This window comes from Ammospiza nelsoni, chromosome 26 (genome assembly GCF_027579445.1).
Source record: "Ammospiza nelsoni isolate bAmmNel1 chromosome 26, bAmmNel1.pri, whole genome shotgun sequence".
Taxonomy (NCBI): Eukaryota; Metazoa; Chordata; class Aves; order Passeriformes; family Passerellidae; genus Ammospiza; species Ammospiza nelsoni.
This window is the reverse complement of record NC_080658.1, coordinates 3564512-3581069: the sequence shown is the minus strand read 5'-3', so window position 1 is coordinate 3581069 and position 16558 is coordinate 3564512. Positions and strand designations below refer to the sequence as shown.

Sequence of the window (16558 nt, the reverse complement as noted above, 5' to 3'; positions counted from 1 at the left end):
TCAAAGGAGGAGCTACAAGTCAAAATCTTCATCCTTCCAGCATTTGTGACCACTTCTGTTCCAAATCTGGTAAAGGCTTCCAGAGCATCTAATTGGCCTGGAGAAGAAAACTCTTAAAGGACCTTGTATATATTTGAGACTTGAATATAGAGTATTTTTGAGTGGGTCTTAGGAAGGTGCAGAGATGATTCTGGAAGTAGCTGTGCTTCATCCTTGGGGGATTTGAGGGGAGAGCATTGCACAGGTGCATGGTAGCTGTAACTAGTTCCTGTTCTCACTTGCCTGCTGAGGTCTGATATTTCCTCTGTATTAAACAAGAGCTTTTGGTGTTCCTTATATTCTAACACATAATGTTCTTCTTGTTCCATGACATTTAGCAGAACTAAAAGCTGCATATTAAAAGCACATTTCTTACACACCAGTGTCACTGAATCTACATTATGTCAAGCCCAGAAAGTTGTGCAGAAGAATCATCCCCATCCATCCTCTCCAAATGAGAACTTCCATGTGTGGTCCTGCCCGTGGGCATTGAGGTTCTGTTCCCACTGCTACAAAAACAGAATTTTTTCCTGCATTTGTCAGTGCTGCAGCCTGGTGACCTCAAAAAATGCTGAGGACTCCTCCACATGCAGTGGGCTGTCAGCTCTGCAACCATGTGCTACCAAAAAGGATTCTTAGAGAGGCAATTCATGACAGATATACCTTGATCCTGTGAAAAACTATAGGAAATACTTCAAAAATTATTTCAGTAACAGCATTTTAAACTAAATCATTTTATGAAAATAATAAATGGCCAGACTGATCTCACCCTAGCTGTGTATTTCAGGTTACAAACTGATTTTTAGTGTCTGCAAGACATGAATATATTTAGAAGATTCAGATTAAGTTAAAAAGCTAAGGGTCAGAATTTATTTAAAGCAAGGTTGCTATCATAACATCTTAAAATATTTTGCATGGCTAGTGGTAAATAAAGCTGTTATGTTTGCTTTATTATCTAACACAGTCTAATAGTAGGAATATGCATTAACAGAAGCAAGGCACAAGTTACATCTGGAATTTTCATTTATTTTAATGTAAGTTAGTAAAAATACAATATTGCCATTACAAATGTAAAAGACAAAAGGGTAACTTCATAGGGGGATTGGTGACAGACACCCAAGTGCAAAGTCTCCCATAAGCAGCACATTTTCTGTGAAATTGAGTTTTATCAATTTCTGATAACATTTTTATCAATTCTGATAAAATTTTCAATTTTGTCTGTGGTTTCTGGAAGAGAACAAGGGTTTGCAGAGACTCTCAGTGACTGCAAAACCACAGCCCAAAATGATGAGTGCACCTCATCCCTGACCCTTAGTACAGCAATCACCACAGTGTCCTGCACTTTTCCTGTTAAAATACACATCCTCTTCATCACAGCCCTAAAAATCCCTGATCCTCAGTGCAAAGAGAACAGCAATCACCAGTGCCCTGCACTTTTCCTGACAAGTATTAAAATTCACATCCTCTTCATCCAGCCCCAAAATTAACCAGTAACTCAGCTTACTGTCTGGGCACATGTAGCAATTTTGACTTTTTAAAACCATCCAAAATCAGGAAACTCTGTCCACTGATCAAACTCCTGCTGAGTAACTACATGAAAGTGACTTGGGTGCCTCAAAGCCTCCCATGCCATCCAAGGGAAGAGAATCTTCTCAATAATATTCCAGAACTGAATACCAATTAATTTATGCTGAGGCAGGAATTCCAGCAAAAGTCCATGTTGAATACAGCAACAGCACAATTCTCTAAGCAGCACTATGATTTAATAGTGAAAAATCTGAGAGCTACCAGAAAAATACCTGCAGGCAGCAGTTGTGCAAAAGGGAAGGGGAAACTGTATTTTGTTAACGAATAAAAATGTATTTTGCTAATGAGTTTGTGGTTTGCATCTGCACAACTGATGGCACAGATTGGTGCTTGGAATCCCATCCCCACCCCCTTTTTTTTTGCCTCCAGTCAGGCAGAACAGCCAGCTGTACATTTAAATAAGTGCACAGTAGGCACCACATAACCCTTTATGCTGCTGTGCTGAAGATTCCATGAGCTGGATTCCCTTTTTCCCTGTGCCCTTATCCCAAAGATCTGGAGTCTGCAGGATCTTTATGACCAGCTCCTCAAAGGCATGGTGCACTCCATCCTGTGTCTTGGCACTGGTCTCTGGAGAAAAGGGGAAAAAATATTTTATCTTATTTGCAGGGAGTATATTCCACTTAGAAAAATGTATTTTGGGACCAGAGAGAAGATGGGAGTTTTTTAATTAGTGAATCTCCTCTCCTTTCTCTTAAATGTACACTTATGTAGGATAAACAGAAATACAACCCAGTCTGAAGTATCACATTTTTCCACCAAAAAGAAATCCACAGTTGCCCATTTTCTCCATAATGGAAAAAAAAAGAAATTCTTCTCAGGTTGTGACAGTAAATCTAGAAGATAATTATTCCACAACCAAGCTGAGAAAGAATACAGAGGTAATTGCATGTTGTCCCCTATGTGTTTAATTTCTCCTAGAAATCTTTTCAAGAAACTTCCTCTTTAGAAACTCCCACCTTTATATCTTCACATTGTACATTTTATTGTTGCTCTACGAAATTGTCTTTTATGTAGCTGCAACAGAAACTTGGAAATGAAAGATCAGCCAAGGTCCTTGCAGACATCAGTAAGGAGGAAAATTTCAGTCTTCTGGGCTCTGAATTGAAAAATCCTGCTAGTTTCAAGAGAATATGAAATTTATGCCTGTACAGTATATGCAGTAAATCTCTGTTTCTGTAAAAAAAAATCTCTGTAAATTCTCTGTTTCAGAGAAAAATGTTTCTGGTCAATGCAGAATCTGAAACCTACATCCCTGCACAGGAATTACAGCAAAAGGAACTCATATTAATAAGGTATTTAAAAAAAAGGTTTAACAACCCATCAAGCTGAAAAACAATTGTACATTCATGCTTGGCAATACCAAAATAAGCATTTGAATGTGGAAGTTTTTGTCCCAGAGGTTCATACCTATAAAAAGCAGTGAGTGTTTCCTGGCAAGCTGGAGCCCTTCTTTTCTCTCCACTTCACGCTCAGGCTGCAGAGACAGATGAAGAACACAACTGAAATAAGCTACACTTGCCACTTTCAAAAAGCACCCAGAAAAGCAGCACTGAAATGAGAACTAAACCTCAAAAATGAAGTTTTGTTGAAAGGAAAAATGTCTGTGATATGTAATAATAAACTGGAGTCTCCCACTCTGTAGCTCACTGCCAGGCTGGCTGTGTTACTTACAGCACTCACCTCACATTCACACACTCTGATAAATAAAAAATGCAGAAATGGAGCCTTCCCAGCTGAGCTGCAGAGTGAATTACCTCCTGACACAACAGCTGTGTTACTTACAGCTCTCACCTCACATTTACACACTCTGATGAATAAAAAATGCAGAAATGGAGCCTTCCCAGCTGAGCTGCAGAGTGAATTACCTCCTGACATAACAGCTGTGTTACAGCTCTCACCTCACATTTACACACTGATAAATAAAAAATCCAGAGATGGAGCCTTCCCAGCTGAGCTGCAGAGTGAATTACCTCCTGACACAACAGCTGTGTTACTTACAGCACTCACCTCACATTTACACACTCTGATGAATAAATAACCCAGGGAAGAATGGAAAAGGATGCATTCCCAAACTGACCTTATCAGTTTTATTGCCAACCAACATCTTCACAGTGCTGCTGGGGGTGGTGTACATCTCCAGCTCGTTCAGCCACCTTCCTAGTCCTGTGAAAGTTGCTTTTCTTGTAATATCATACACTGAGAACAGAGGAAAAGGAGTTTAACAGCTATAGAGCCTTGGACAACATTTCCTTCATTGTCACAGAATTTAGTCCATCCACACTTCCTAACTACTGCCTGGAAAAAACAAAAGGTGCTAGGAAACTACAGAAAGAGGGATTAACCACACACTCCTCCCACAGCTGGAACACACTGGGCTGTGCTCCCTCAGGATTACAGAACACAAGCACCTCTGGAGGGAAAATCAGATTTCCCAACAGAAATACTCTATCTGTTGGTAGTGCTGAATTAGGCCACAGAGAATATTTTTAAATAGGTATTTTGTAAGCTAATTTTATGTATAAGTACATGCACACACTGCTGGTAAAACATGGACTGAGTTAATAACTGCATTTACATAAATCACTAAAGTTTAAAAATCACAGAAAGAATATTTTGTACAGCAAAGTTAAGGTTAGTCTTCACAAATCCTGAAAGGAAGAACCCCTTTGTTTTCTAATTGCTGTTGCCACACAGAAAGGGCTTTGTGTACAAACCTCAAGTCTTACCATAATCACAACAATCACATCAATAGTTTCTGGTGGGAGAAAAAAGCAAAATCATGGGGAAATGAACACAACACAACCCCTGATTAGCCTTATTACCAGAAAATCACCCATGTGATAGCTACAAAGCTAATAATTCATCCACTCAACAGCCAGCACCATGACATCTCTGTCTTTTTAATTTAAGCAATAAATTGAAGCAGCAATATTTCCTGCCTGTGGTTTTGCATACCCAGTGTTTCAGCCATAATTATTCCTCTGATTATCTTGGATAACTTCCTTCTGCAAGGACATGCACATTTAGGAGAAATAAAGCCCACAATTTCTGTAATCATGCTTTTCTTCCATTTATTTCATACCTAAAACAACCCCTTGAGCTCCTCTGTAGTAACTGGGAGTCACTGTTCTGAAACGCTCCTGTCCTGCTGTATCCTGCAGAAGGAGGGGGGAAATAACCCCAAACACACAACATCAAATACATTTATAACAACAAAAAAAGGGTATTTTAAACTAAACAAGATAAGCAAATTTAAAATTTTAACTCCTGAGCAGTAAGGAAAACATGAAATGGAAGGAAGTCCCAAACCTTGACTAAGGAAGACTAGAAGCGGTTCTGTTTGTCTGCAGCTCCTGCTGTACCATCACGACACTCATGAAATCTCAACGTGAGGAAGACTTCAGCAAAGAGAGAGGAAGAGCAGGAAGGAAACGAGGAAACCACAAAAACGAGCTCTTGAAGCTTGCACACCTCTCAAAACCCAACACACCCCCATCTGTCTGGAACAAAACATACCCATATGGCCAGCTGCACTGCACGGCCGTCCACCAGCATTTTCTTCACTTTAAAATCAATACCTGAGAGTTAGAAAGGGAGGCTCGTCAGGAGGAACTGCTGAAAAAGTTCGGCACCCGAACACCCTGGGCAGCCCTCACATCTGCACGATCCTGGCTCCGGACCCCAAAACAAAGAAGCCAAGCAAGAAGGAGCCCAGCAAGAAGAAAGGAACCCAGCAAGAAGGAGCCCAGCAAGAAGAAAGGAGCCCAACAGGAACGAGTCCAGTAAGGAGGAGCCCAACAGGAACGAGCCCATCAAGAAGGAGCCCAAGCGGGAAGGAGCCCAGCCGCGGGCGGGCGGACCCCGGGCTCACCGACGGTGGGTGTGAGGCGCGGCTCGAAGGCGCCGTCCGTGAACCTCCGCAGGAGGCTGTGGGGACAGAGAGCGCGGCCTCAGCGCGGGGCTGCGCTCGGGGCTCCCCCGCGGGCCGCTCCAGCACCTGGACTTGCCCACGCCGCTGTCCCCGAGCAGCAGCAGCTTCAGGGTGAGGCCTGCGGGCTCCATCCCGCAGCGCTCCGGGCCAGGCACCGCCGCTGCTGCTGCTGCTGCTGCTGCGCTCCCCGAGCGGCCCCCGCTGCTCCCGGCGGTGCGGCCCCGCCTCGGAGGCGGCGGCCGGGGCCGGGCGGGGCGGGAGCGGGCCGGGCTGGAGCCGCAGCGCCAAGGGCTCGGCCATGGGCGATTTCCAGCTCTCCGTGGAGGAGCTGAACGAGCTCCTGTCTAACGGGAGCGGCTGCTACAGCCTGCCCAGCGCGCACAGCAACGAGGTGGTGCCGCGCATCCACGTGGGGAACGCGTGAGTGCGCCGGAGCGGGGGCGCGGGGCAGGCCCGGCCTGGGCGGGCACGGGGGACGGAGGGGCCGGGCCGGGCCGGGCTGGGTGGGGTGTGCGGAGGGGCCGGGCCGGGTGCGGTGTGTGGAGAGGCCGGGCCGGGACGGGCCGAGTGCGGTGCCCGGCGGGAAGAGGGGCAGGGCCGGGCCGGGCCGGGTGCGGTGCCCGGCGGGCAGTGAGGCCGGGCTGGGCTGGGCTGGGCCGGGTGCGGTGTGTGGAGGGGCCGGGCTGGGCCGGGTGCAGTGCCCGGCGGGTGAAGAACTCGGGCCGGGCTGGGTGCAGTGCCCAGAGGGTGAAGAACTCGGGCTGGGCTGGGTGCAGTGCCCAGAGGGTGAAGAACTCGGGCTGGGCCGGGTGAAGTGCCCGGAGGGCAGTGAGACCGGGCAGGGCCGGGTCGGGCCGTGACCGTCACCGAGCAGCTCCCGGTGCTCCGAGCCCAGGGCAGTCAGGCTGCAGGACGGGCTCTGCTGGATCTCAGCGGGGTTTATTTTTTACGCCACATCATGGTTTCAGTTATCCGGTCCTATCCTGCTCGTAAAAAACGCCACTCACTTGTTTTTAAAATGTTAAAAGTTGAATAGTGATAAAATGGCTGTAAAAATAGTACCATAATTAGAGTAATAAAAATTTGGGCAATTTGGATTAGGATAATATGAGACAATAGAAACAAAGAGTTACAGAGGATCTGGGTACCTCTTTCTGGGCAAAATAAGCCCGAAAAAGGACACCCGTTAACCGAGGATTAACCCTTAAAAGCAACAGCCTGTTGCATATTCATACACCTCATACATGATGCATAAATTCCATTTAAACACAGGATTCTGTCTGGTCAGTGTCAGCTTCTTCCTCTGAATCCTGACAGCGTCGTCCTGACTGAGCGAGGCAGGAAGAAGTTCGTTTCTCCTGATAATGGAGCAATAAATTCTCTTTCTCTGAAAGATTCAGGTGTCCTGTGGCTGCTATCTCAGTGTGAATCCTTTCTTTAGGAAAAAAGTATCCTACAAAGCATAGTTTCCATTTTAACGTTTTGTTATAACCTAAAACCATATTAAACACACTACTTAAGAGAATTAATACAGCATTACTTTCTAACACAACACATATAACACTCATTTTAATATTTGAGAAAAGCCAATCCTAAAGTTCACATTTTTCACACTGCTGATTTTCCATTCCCTTTTTGGTCCATTCCTGTGCACTTCTTTCCTGTGAAATTGGGGGATTTTTTTTTTAAATACACTGGATCCCTGTACTTATTTTAGATTTTTACCTTCTAAAGAAGTACAAGTCAAGATCATAGATTGTCACTAACTTACTCCTAAGGCAAACCAAATTATATTTGTTACTGCCAGGACATTCACATCTAGAAAGGGGACTGAAATCATCCAGTAAACAGCCTGATGTCTGACAGCCACCATCTCCTTCATATTTGTAGTAGTTATAAAATAGTGTAGTAAAAAAACAAGTAGTTTTTTCCTGGGGAAAAAAGGAAGTCATAGTTTGCAAGCTGATTTGTGCAGTAAATAATTTAAAAATAACAATCTGTTGTCACATTCAACCATGATTTCAGGATGGGAGTTCCTGTTGATGCTGAACACTCAGATATATGCTGATCTATATAATGTTAATTAAACCATGTTCTCACCCTACTAAGCATAGGAACTCACCACTGAATTAACACTTTTTGGTTTGGCCTTGCTCTGTAGGATTTTTGTGTTGAAAGCAGAATTCTCCAGACACTGAAACTTCTCCCCTGGCACAGATGATGTCCTGCCAGATGGAAAATCTGTCAGCATTTGTTTGGGTAATGAAGTCTTACAAATATTTGGTTCATTGCCATAGTTGCTTGGCACAGACAGCAGAAAATGTAGAAGCTTCAGTCATGCATAAATCTTCATCTGCTTTCACTAGAATTTAAGGGGTGTGCAATCATCAGGAAGAAGGAAATTCTCAAGATGTTCATGGCCTTGAATTAGATCAAAATTGTGAGTGAATGGACTCAGAGATTCATATAGATGTAAACTAACTAATTTGGATGTTTATTTTTTTAGATTACCTAAGTGTCCAGCCAAAAGCCCTGGATGCATTGCCATCTCACAGAAACTTGTCCAGGATGATACTGCACAAATGCTTATCTGGAGCTCAGCTTAATATTAAGACCTCTTGTATTTGCAATTTATGAGTTGAGCTGTGGGGAGTTTTAAAAAAATATTTGTTTCCATATCCAGTTAAACACATACTGAAAGCTGCTTTTAAAAACAATCTGTCTAGGCTACTTCCTTTCACACAGTGTGCAGGAACTGATTTATCCTTCAGCTAAAGGATCTCTCACATTCTGCTGATGTTGGCCAGTGGGGCTTAGATTTTACTGGGAGACCACACAGAGTGGTAAAACGTGTGGTTTTTTTTTATTTCCCAGGAAAGTGAGGCAAATATTGCAAGTGACATAAGGAAATCATCAGACTCAGAATGAAAAGTAGTGGGATTATGGCAAAAAGGAGTCAATGCTCTCCTGATATTCCTTTATGGTTAGCTCCTCTTACTGTACATTGCATCCCAGGGCACAAGCTGAGGTTGGTGCATGGTCACTTGTGTTACTGAGCAGGGTTGTTTAACTGGTTTTTAAATCATTTTATGTGGATAACTGTTAACCTTAGAAGTTAATGTGTTATCATCTCCAGTATTTTCCTACTTTGGTCAGAATTTTTTGTTCAGAAAGTTAGAATTTTATGCCACAGTAGGATCTAACAGATGCAGATTCACTTTCATGTGTGCATTCCTCAGTGTCAGACAAGAAATCAGCATTCTCTCATGCTCAAGTAAGGGACCATGGCTCTGAATATTTTTGTGAATTTATAACCTGTAGCTAATTCACTTTCTGGGCACATTTGGCATCTATTAGCAGAAAAATCCGAGGGTTTGGTTCTCAATACCTAAATACTGAGATGATTCACCAAATTCTAATCATTTTCTTGACACTTTTTGTCATGCAGGTTCATAGCCAAGAACATAACGAGGCTGCAGCATCTGGGGATAACCCATGTTCTGAATGCAGCAGAGGGGAAATCATTCATGCATGTGAACACTAATGCAGAGTTCTATGAAGGCTCAGGCATCAGATACCATGGCATTAAAGCTAATGATACACAGGAATTTAACCTCAGTCGCTACTTTGAGGAGGCAGCTGATTTTATTGACAAAGCCCTTTCCCAGAAGGATGGTAAGGCAAACTGAAATACCTTTCTACCATGTTTTCTGTGCACTGCATAGGTTTCTTAGTCATTTGCTGTTGAAAATGCTTCTTTGCTCTTATTATTCACAGAACAACCAAGGGAAAAATTCAGATAAAGGCCCTGGATCAGGCACAAGAAGGCACAGCTTAGTCTTGTGTTTATACATGCAGGTCTCCAGTACCTGGCAAAGAGAATTATGTAGGGCTGACTTTGAAATGAGAAACAGCTGATGCATCTTATTATAGTTTCTTTCTGGCAAGAGATGATTTTACTTTTCCTTAGATATTTTTGCTTTTTCTCTTCTTCTCTTCTAATAAAATATTCTTTAAAAAATAAGTTAAGCAGTTAAAAGTGGTTTAAGGACATTAGAAATTACAATTTAAAGGCAGAATTGATATAAGTAATACAAGTACTGAAGAGTAGTCACATAACCTGTTACATGGGGTTTTTTCCCAAATGTACAGTAAGAATACAGACTGTCACCTTATAGTTTTTCTTATATTAAGTCATTGTATTATTTTATGTGTTGATTGCCTCTATTTCCTAGGATTGCAGGAAAGTTGAAGGTCATATTTGCAATGTTGTTTATTGCCACATTTCTCTGTAGTGTGTTTCCTCAGAGCAGAAATCCTAGGACACAGTGCAGTGGGACAGATGGTGTTTGTGTTGTCTAGCTATTCCAGTTATTTCTGCACATGCCTAATTTCCTTCTTGCTTTGTGACTGAGCATTGAATAGCAGGAATGAGAACTCCCACAGTTCTAGAAGTTCTTTCTCTGAAATGGGCAAAGGGGTTCTGGAGCTGTGATGTGGGTTTTGACAGATGGAAATAAATTCTTCATCCAGTTTGGCGGAGTATGAAAAATTCTAAAAATTAAATGCAACTCTTGCAGTTAGCACTGTGACTCGCTGAAACAGGCTGCAAGAGGAGAGAATGGTTTGCTGTGCCATGACTGTACCTGCTCAGTTTAATCTCAAAAGTTTCAGGGTCAGTAAATTCAGAGTCAGTCTGGATTTGCAGCAGTTCCATTTCAGTCTGAGCAGTTGTTTACCACACCTACCACTGTTTTTTTAATGTGGAAAACAAGGATGAGCCTTGGAGCTGGGTGATGTTGGAGTCAGTTTTAAGATTAACCGGCTACTGCAAATTATTAGTTTTGTTTGACATTGAAGTGAGTGACCCTGGCCCGCTGTAACCTCTTGGATGGAATACGCTGCATTTTGGAGAGCTGCCTGGAGTCCCACATCCCTCATTTCGGCTCTTACAGACACACTTGGCGCCCAACGTGGGGCTCAAAGAGTCCCACGCTCTACTGGCTGACTCTTGGCAAACTTTCACCCTTCCCAACACGCATCACCTGTTATTACATTTCCCGTTGCTTTGCAGCCTAACCCTGAGCTGTGGCTGTCTCCCTGCAGGCCAGGTGCTGGTGCACTGCCGCGAGGGCTACAGCCGCTCGCCCACGCTGGTCATCGCCTACCTGATGCTGCGGCGCGGCATGGACGTGCGCAGCGCGCTCTGCGCCGTGCGCCAGCAGCGCGAGATCGGCCCCAACGACGGCTTCCTCCGGCAGCTCTGCCAGCTCAACGAGCGCCTGCTCAAGGAGGGCAAGGTCAAGCCCTAGAGCACCGCGCTGCGCTGGTTCTGTTTTCGGTTTCTCGGAGCTTTAGAGGACGGGTTAGGCGCTGTAGAGACGCGAATTTCAACCGCCCGGCTGGAATTGCTGCTTGTCTAGTGAAAATGTCCGTCTGGAACTCTGTGATGTTTTCGAGATGGGACAAAATTGTGTCGCTGTTTGGAGCTGTTGCCATCAAGGGATGTTTGTAGAGGGGTAACTCAGCTGTCTTCACACACATTTCAGAGCCCCTGCAGGCTCCATAGCATATGTGGTTTGCGTTGACATTGAATGTGATTTGTTTAAGCTTTGTCTTTAGTTGTCTCACCAGTTCAGGAGCACATAATCACAGATTGATTATATGCAGCTGCTTTTATTGAAGAGCTCTGGGTGTCAGGGGCACAGACCCAAATCTGACTCTGACATGGGTTCAGGATGAGCACAGTTTTATACCCTTATTATATAACTCCATATTAATTATTAAACTTACATTGTTCTATTGTATACATTGATTTCATCCAAGCATGGATTCTTGTAATTTGATGAGCCCTTGGGGGACACTGGACTGGGACTGTCCCAGTGCCACTTCCAGTGTCCCCAGTGCCACTGCCAGTGTCCCCAGTGTCCCCATTTCCCTGTTCCCAGTGCAAACTGGACCTAATGCTTGGGTCCCTGGCATCCTGCATGGAGCTGGTGCTGAGGACAAGCCCTTGGGGACACTGGACTGGGACTGTCCCAATGTCCCCAGTGCCACTCCCAATCCAAAAATCCAATACATTGATTTCATCCAAGCATGGATTTCAGTAATTTCCATCAAACCCCCCCAAACATAGTTTCTCGTGATTCTTATTATGATTAAACAATAATTATATCCAATTTCCAAACAATCATCACATTTAACAATTATGTCATTTATCATATAACAATCATATCTTTTATCACAGTCATTAAATTATTATACAGGTGCAGTTTTGCATGATCCATTAAAGCCTAACGTTTTCCCAGGCCCAGCCTTTCTTTCCATTTCCCCTGGATAACCCATGATTTTAGAAACATTTTCTCCCTATATTTTCAACCAGAGCACCAGCTCCCAAAAGCCCCAACACATCCCTTCACTCACTCTTAACAGGAGAACTGTAATTTCTAAAGCTTCTTTTTCATGCACACAGGTGCCTAAGGTTTGAATGTAGGAACTTCAGGGAATGGGAAGCAAATGTACAAATGCACAGATGCATTCACTTGGAAAAGAAAGTGCATGCAGTGTTTTGTGTGGATTTATGCTATACACAGTGTGAGAGTAAAGCCATTCAGAACCCATGCTTGATGTACACTGTGTCTCCAAGAATAGTTTTTTATCTTTTCTGTTACAATGGACATGAAATAGTCTGTTATTAAATGCTCTTTTATTTCAAGATCATAGTAGAAAAAACGTCAATTACAAATGCTGAGGGAAGAACATGAACAAGGAAGAAATAATATTAATATTTAGAAGTGTTTGTGGTGGATATATAATATAAGTATCCTAATATAATGCCTTTCAAAGCTTGTATGGAATTACAGTGTCTTTATCTCTTCTTTACTATCGCTGTTCAGTAACAGAATGGAATGACCTCACGTGCAGATTCCTTCCTTACAAAGCAGTTTGCACAAGAACACTCTTGACTTCTTGGATTGCTTGCATGGTATCATGAAATAAAAATGAGCACTGTAATGTACCACACTGTATAGGAAATATTTACATTGTATTCAAATAAATGATGACTTGATTCTGTTTACTACAGATGAAATGAGTGTTGGGAGAGGGAGCTTTGTTTGCACTGTGCCTGACTTAGTGGTAAATGTGTACCTGTGATTTACAGCACTGTATTCATGCCAGTGATCTCCCACTGCAAACTGGAATTGTTGGTTAAACCATCAGAAACCTGGGTGACTGCTCCATGCTCACCTGTGCTTTAATGGAGTTCTAGAATGAAAAATCTTAACACTGTTTTAAAGAGAAACACTTCAATAGTAGCACATGTGATCCCAGATGAAATTTTGTCTACTCAGGTCAGTAATCAGCAATCACAAACCATGCATGCATTGGTTTACAATCAGAAATTGTTTAGAATCAGAAATCACAAAGGCCATGCATGCATTGGTTTACAATCAGAAATTGTTTAGAATCAGAAATCACTAAGGACAACCATGCATTGTTTTACAATCAGAAATTGTTTAGAATCAGAAATCACAAAGGCCATGCATGCATCGGTTTACAATCAGAAATCACAAAGGCCATGCATGCATTGTTTTTCTGCTGATTTTGGGGTTGTGTGGTTTGAGGTGGGGGAGAGGCAGTGGGGGCTCTGTACAGCAAGGTAAAGTTCTTGAAGTTAAATTCCAGAGCAGATTATTCTGCTTTAGCTCCACTCTTCCTGTTTTTCCTTCCACAGGATGGAGCTGCCACATCAAGGAGCCTTTTCTCTGTTGTGTCCTTCAGGTGACAGTGGAGGGACACTCTGCATGGTGTTCCTGTCACATCTCCACTGTCAGTCAGTATTCCCTGCTGGCTTTGAACCAGGATGGTTCGGTACTAATAAGTAGTAATCAATTCCACTACCTAATTACACACCTGTTTGCTTCCTCCCATTGATCCACTTAATCAGGAGTAGATTAATTGCTTCCTCAAAATTCCTAGTTACTAATTTCATGTTGTGTGAAGTAGGAGTAGTGGCTTTAGAAACAGGAATACTGGCCTTACCTTTTCTCCTTTTCTACAATGCTGACTTTTCATACTGCAGTTTAATTTATAAATTGCCCTTTAAAAAATACTTTAAACATAGATTTTTTTTTTTTATTATTGTCTCACACCATGTATTCTTAACACCTATTTGCACTATAAGGAAGAAAAAGGGAAGTTCACACTGGATGCACTTTATCTTTCACCTGTTACTTGGAAATCAAAATTCCAGTCTATTAAAGAGCTAAGAAACCATTAGGCATTAGATCTTTGTTGACCTTTAATAAACCAGAATGGTTTATTAAAATTGAGTGTGTTTACTTTATGGTGATATTTCTGTAGTTGTCACTAACAAGAAATATTGAAAATCAAAACAGGGGAATCTGTTCTTATATTCAAGATAATTTTTACTTCTTGGGACACTGGTCACTCTTATGGAAACTCTGGCCCATTTGTCTCAGTATAACAAAACTGATTTAGCAAATGTTTTGCAATATGAGAGTGGAGAGGCATAAGTAAAACAATGTTATAAATTGGTTTTAAAATTGAGACAGTGTATCATATCTAAAATCACTGATAGGCAACTCAGCAACAAAACCATTTCTGCTTTTAGAGCAGGCTAAAAATAGTTGAAATGTCAGAGCACTGCTCCATTAATGGATCATAGCCTTCCTCTGAGTCTTGCTCTCCAAGTACCGTCATGCTGCAAATTCCTCTGCCCATTTTAGCTGGCCAGGAAGGTCTTGTATGTCTGTGACCCACAGTGATATGCTGTATACCAAATTTCTCTTCCTGATTGTAGAAGGAAAGATACATAAAATATGGGAATGAGAGCTTTCTTTCCTTGTAATATGAAATTGAGAATGTATTGGAAAAAAATAGAGCTTTTTATTCCTCTGAAATTGCTGAGCACCTGCCCTTTGCTGTGAGATCTTCCTTACGAGAATGCTAATTTAGGGAGGTACGTTTGGAAAGAACTGTTTGTCGCAAACAGCAACACTCTGATGCCAGAAGCAGAAATTTTTACCTAATTTTATTTTTTATATTAGTTCTGCTAGTTTACTATGATGTTTTTAGCACAGAGATTATCTAGTGAAATCTGTCTTAGTTTGGCACAGAAATTTCTCCTAAAATTATTTTCTGGGCTTCACCAAAGAGCAAAACTAGAAATAGAACAAGCTTGAGAGGTGTCTTTTAAGGATTTGCTGGTGAGAATTAGTTGTAGTTATTTATTAATTTATTCTGCAAATAAATCCTGGAAATAACAAAGTGTTGGTTGTGTGTTTTAATTGTAGCTCCTGTAGGCTGGTGCTGCTGGCTGGCTGACTCACCAGATGGAGCTGTAGGCTTGTTCTTCCTCCCTGGAGAGCCATCCCTGGCTCCTGAACTGTGCTGGGGTGTGAATCCAGGGAATTCTTACCACTGGAAAGGACAAGCCACCAGAATGACTTAGCAGTGTGAGGTGGAAAATAATAAGAATCCATTTATTTTGGCTTCTTGCAGGAGATGACACCACAGCATTCAGACTTTATTCACTCTGTGACATTGCAGAATTCTTCTGAGGCAACTGGAAGTTGATTGGGAAAGGCTGCAGCATGGAAAAAAAAAAAAAACAAAAACAAAAAACAAACAACTGTTTGAGAAGCAAAGTTCATGTCAAAACAGAATTCTGATCATGTCAAAATTCAGAATTTTGATCAGGTCAAAACCAGAATTCCTGGGCAGTGTGTGAAGTTTGTGCACAGAGAAGCTGGAATTGCACCTGCACAGCTTTGGGCTGGGATGCTGAGCACAACCCTCAGGCCCAGGGGTGGGTAGGGAAGCACCTGGAGCTGGAATGACTGAGGAATTTCAGGAGATGGAATGACTGAGGAATTTCAGGAGATGACTGAGGCAATTTCAGGAGATGGAATGACTGAGGAATTTCAGGAGCTGGAATGACTGAGAAATTTCAGGAGATGGAATGACTGAGGAATTTCAGGAGATGGAATAACTGAGAAATTTCAGCAGCTGAAATGACTGAGTAATTTCAGGAGTTGGAATGACTGAGGAATTTCAGGAGCTGGAATGACTGAGGAATTTCAGGAGATGAAATGACTGAGAAATTTCAGGAGCTGGAATGACTGAGGAATTTCAGGAGATGGAATGACTGAGAAATTTCAGGAGCTGGAGTGACTGAGGAATTTCAGGAGATGAAATGACTGAGAAATTTCAGGAGCTGGAATGACTGAGGAATTTCAGGAGATGGAATGACTGAGGAATTTCAGGAGATGGAATGATTGAGGCAATTTCAGGAGATGGAATGACTGAGGAATTTCAGGAGCTGGAATGAATGAGAAATTTCAGGAGATGAAATGACTGAGGAATTTCAGGAGATGAAATGACTGAGGAATTTCAGGAGTTGGAATGACTGAGGAATTTCCGGAGCTGGAATGACTGAGGAATTTCAGGAGATGGAATGAGGAATTTCAGGAGCTGGAATGACTGAGGAAGTTTAGGAGCTGCTTTAGCTGTGCCTGAATTGCAGGCTTCAATGCCAGTGTTTCAGGACAGTGTTTCAAGAGTTTCTGAACTCTTCTGGAGTTCAGAAAGCAGCAGCAGTGGCTTCAGGCTGAGCAGGAGATGCCAATTAACTCCTGGTGGCTCTGCTTCCTCCTCAGAGCAGAGCACTGCTTTGGGCTCAGTGGGGTTAACTTTATTCCCATTTTGGGTTTGTGATGATCTTACAGAGATGTTTGTGTTGCTGCTGAGCAGGGCAGACACAGCTGAGGCCTTTTCTGCTGGGGGTTATTGGTTTCTCTGGGTCTGGATTGAAGGCACTTGAGATGATAATTCATGCTCAAACTCGGGTGTTTATTGTTTCTTATCAATGCAACAACCTCGCAACGTGAGTTCTGCAGGTTTCATTAGCAAAACACAAAATGGCCAACAATCTCTTGTTACAAGGCCTTTTAAAGCTAAACTATCCAATTATGA

The 16558-nt window shown here is 42.6% G+C and overlaps 2 protein-coding genes across 4 annotated transcripts; one reads left to right on the top strand and one right to left on the bottom strand.

The window, feature by feature from the left end:
• Positions 1 to 1044: 1044 nt before the first annotated feature.
• Positions 1045 to 5943, bottom strand: LOC132084208 (ras-related protein Rab-18-B-like). Of its 3 annotated transcripts, none has more exons than XM_059489267.1 (7): positions 5627 to 5918; positions 5501 to 5556; positions 5146 to 5207; positions 4712 to 4784; positions 3707 to 3825; positions 3037 to 3103; positions 1045 to 2196 (listed from the first exon to the last, which is right to left on the bottom strand). In XM_059489267.1, exons 1-7 carry the CDS (start codon positions 5689 to 5691, stop codon positions 2021 to 2023), a joined length of 618 nt encoding a protein of 205 aa, XP_059345250.1. In that variant the 5' UTR covers positions 5692 to 5918; the 3' UTR covers positions 1045 to 2020. The 3 variants fall into 3 exon arrangements, with proteins under 3 accessions (XP_059345250.1, XP_059345252.1, XP_059345249.1); XM_059489269.1 differs by having other exon boundaries at positions 3707 to 3792; XM_059489266.1 differs by lacking the exon at positions 5146 to 5207 and having other exon boundaries at positions 5501 to 5943.
• Positions 5820 to 15215, top strand: DUSP3 (dual specificity phosphatase 3). Its single transcript, XM_059489293.1, has 3 exons — positions 5820 to 5980; positions 9009 to 9235; positions 10667 to 15215. The coding sequence occupies exons 1-3, from the start codon at positions 5859 to 5861 to the stop codon at positions 10870 to 10872; spliced, it is 555 nt and encodes a 184-aa protein (XP_059345276.1). The 5' UTR covers positions 5820 to 5858; the 3' UTR covers positions 10873 to 15215.
• Positions 15216 to 16558: the final 1343 nt, after the last annotated feature.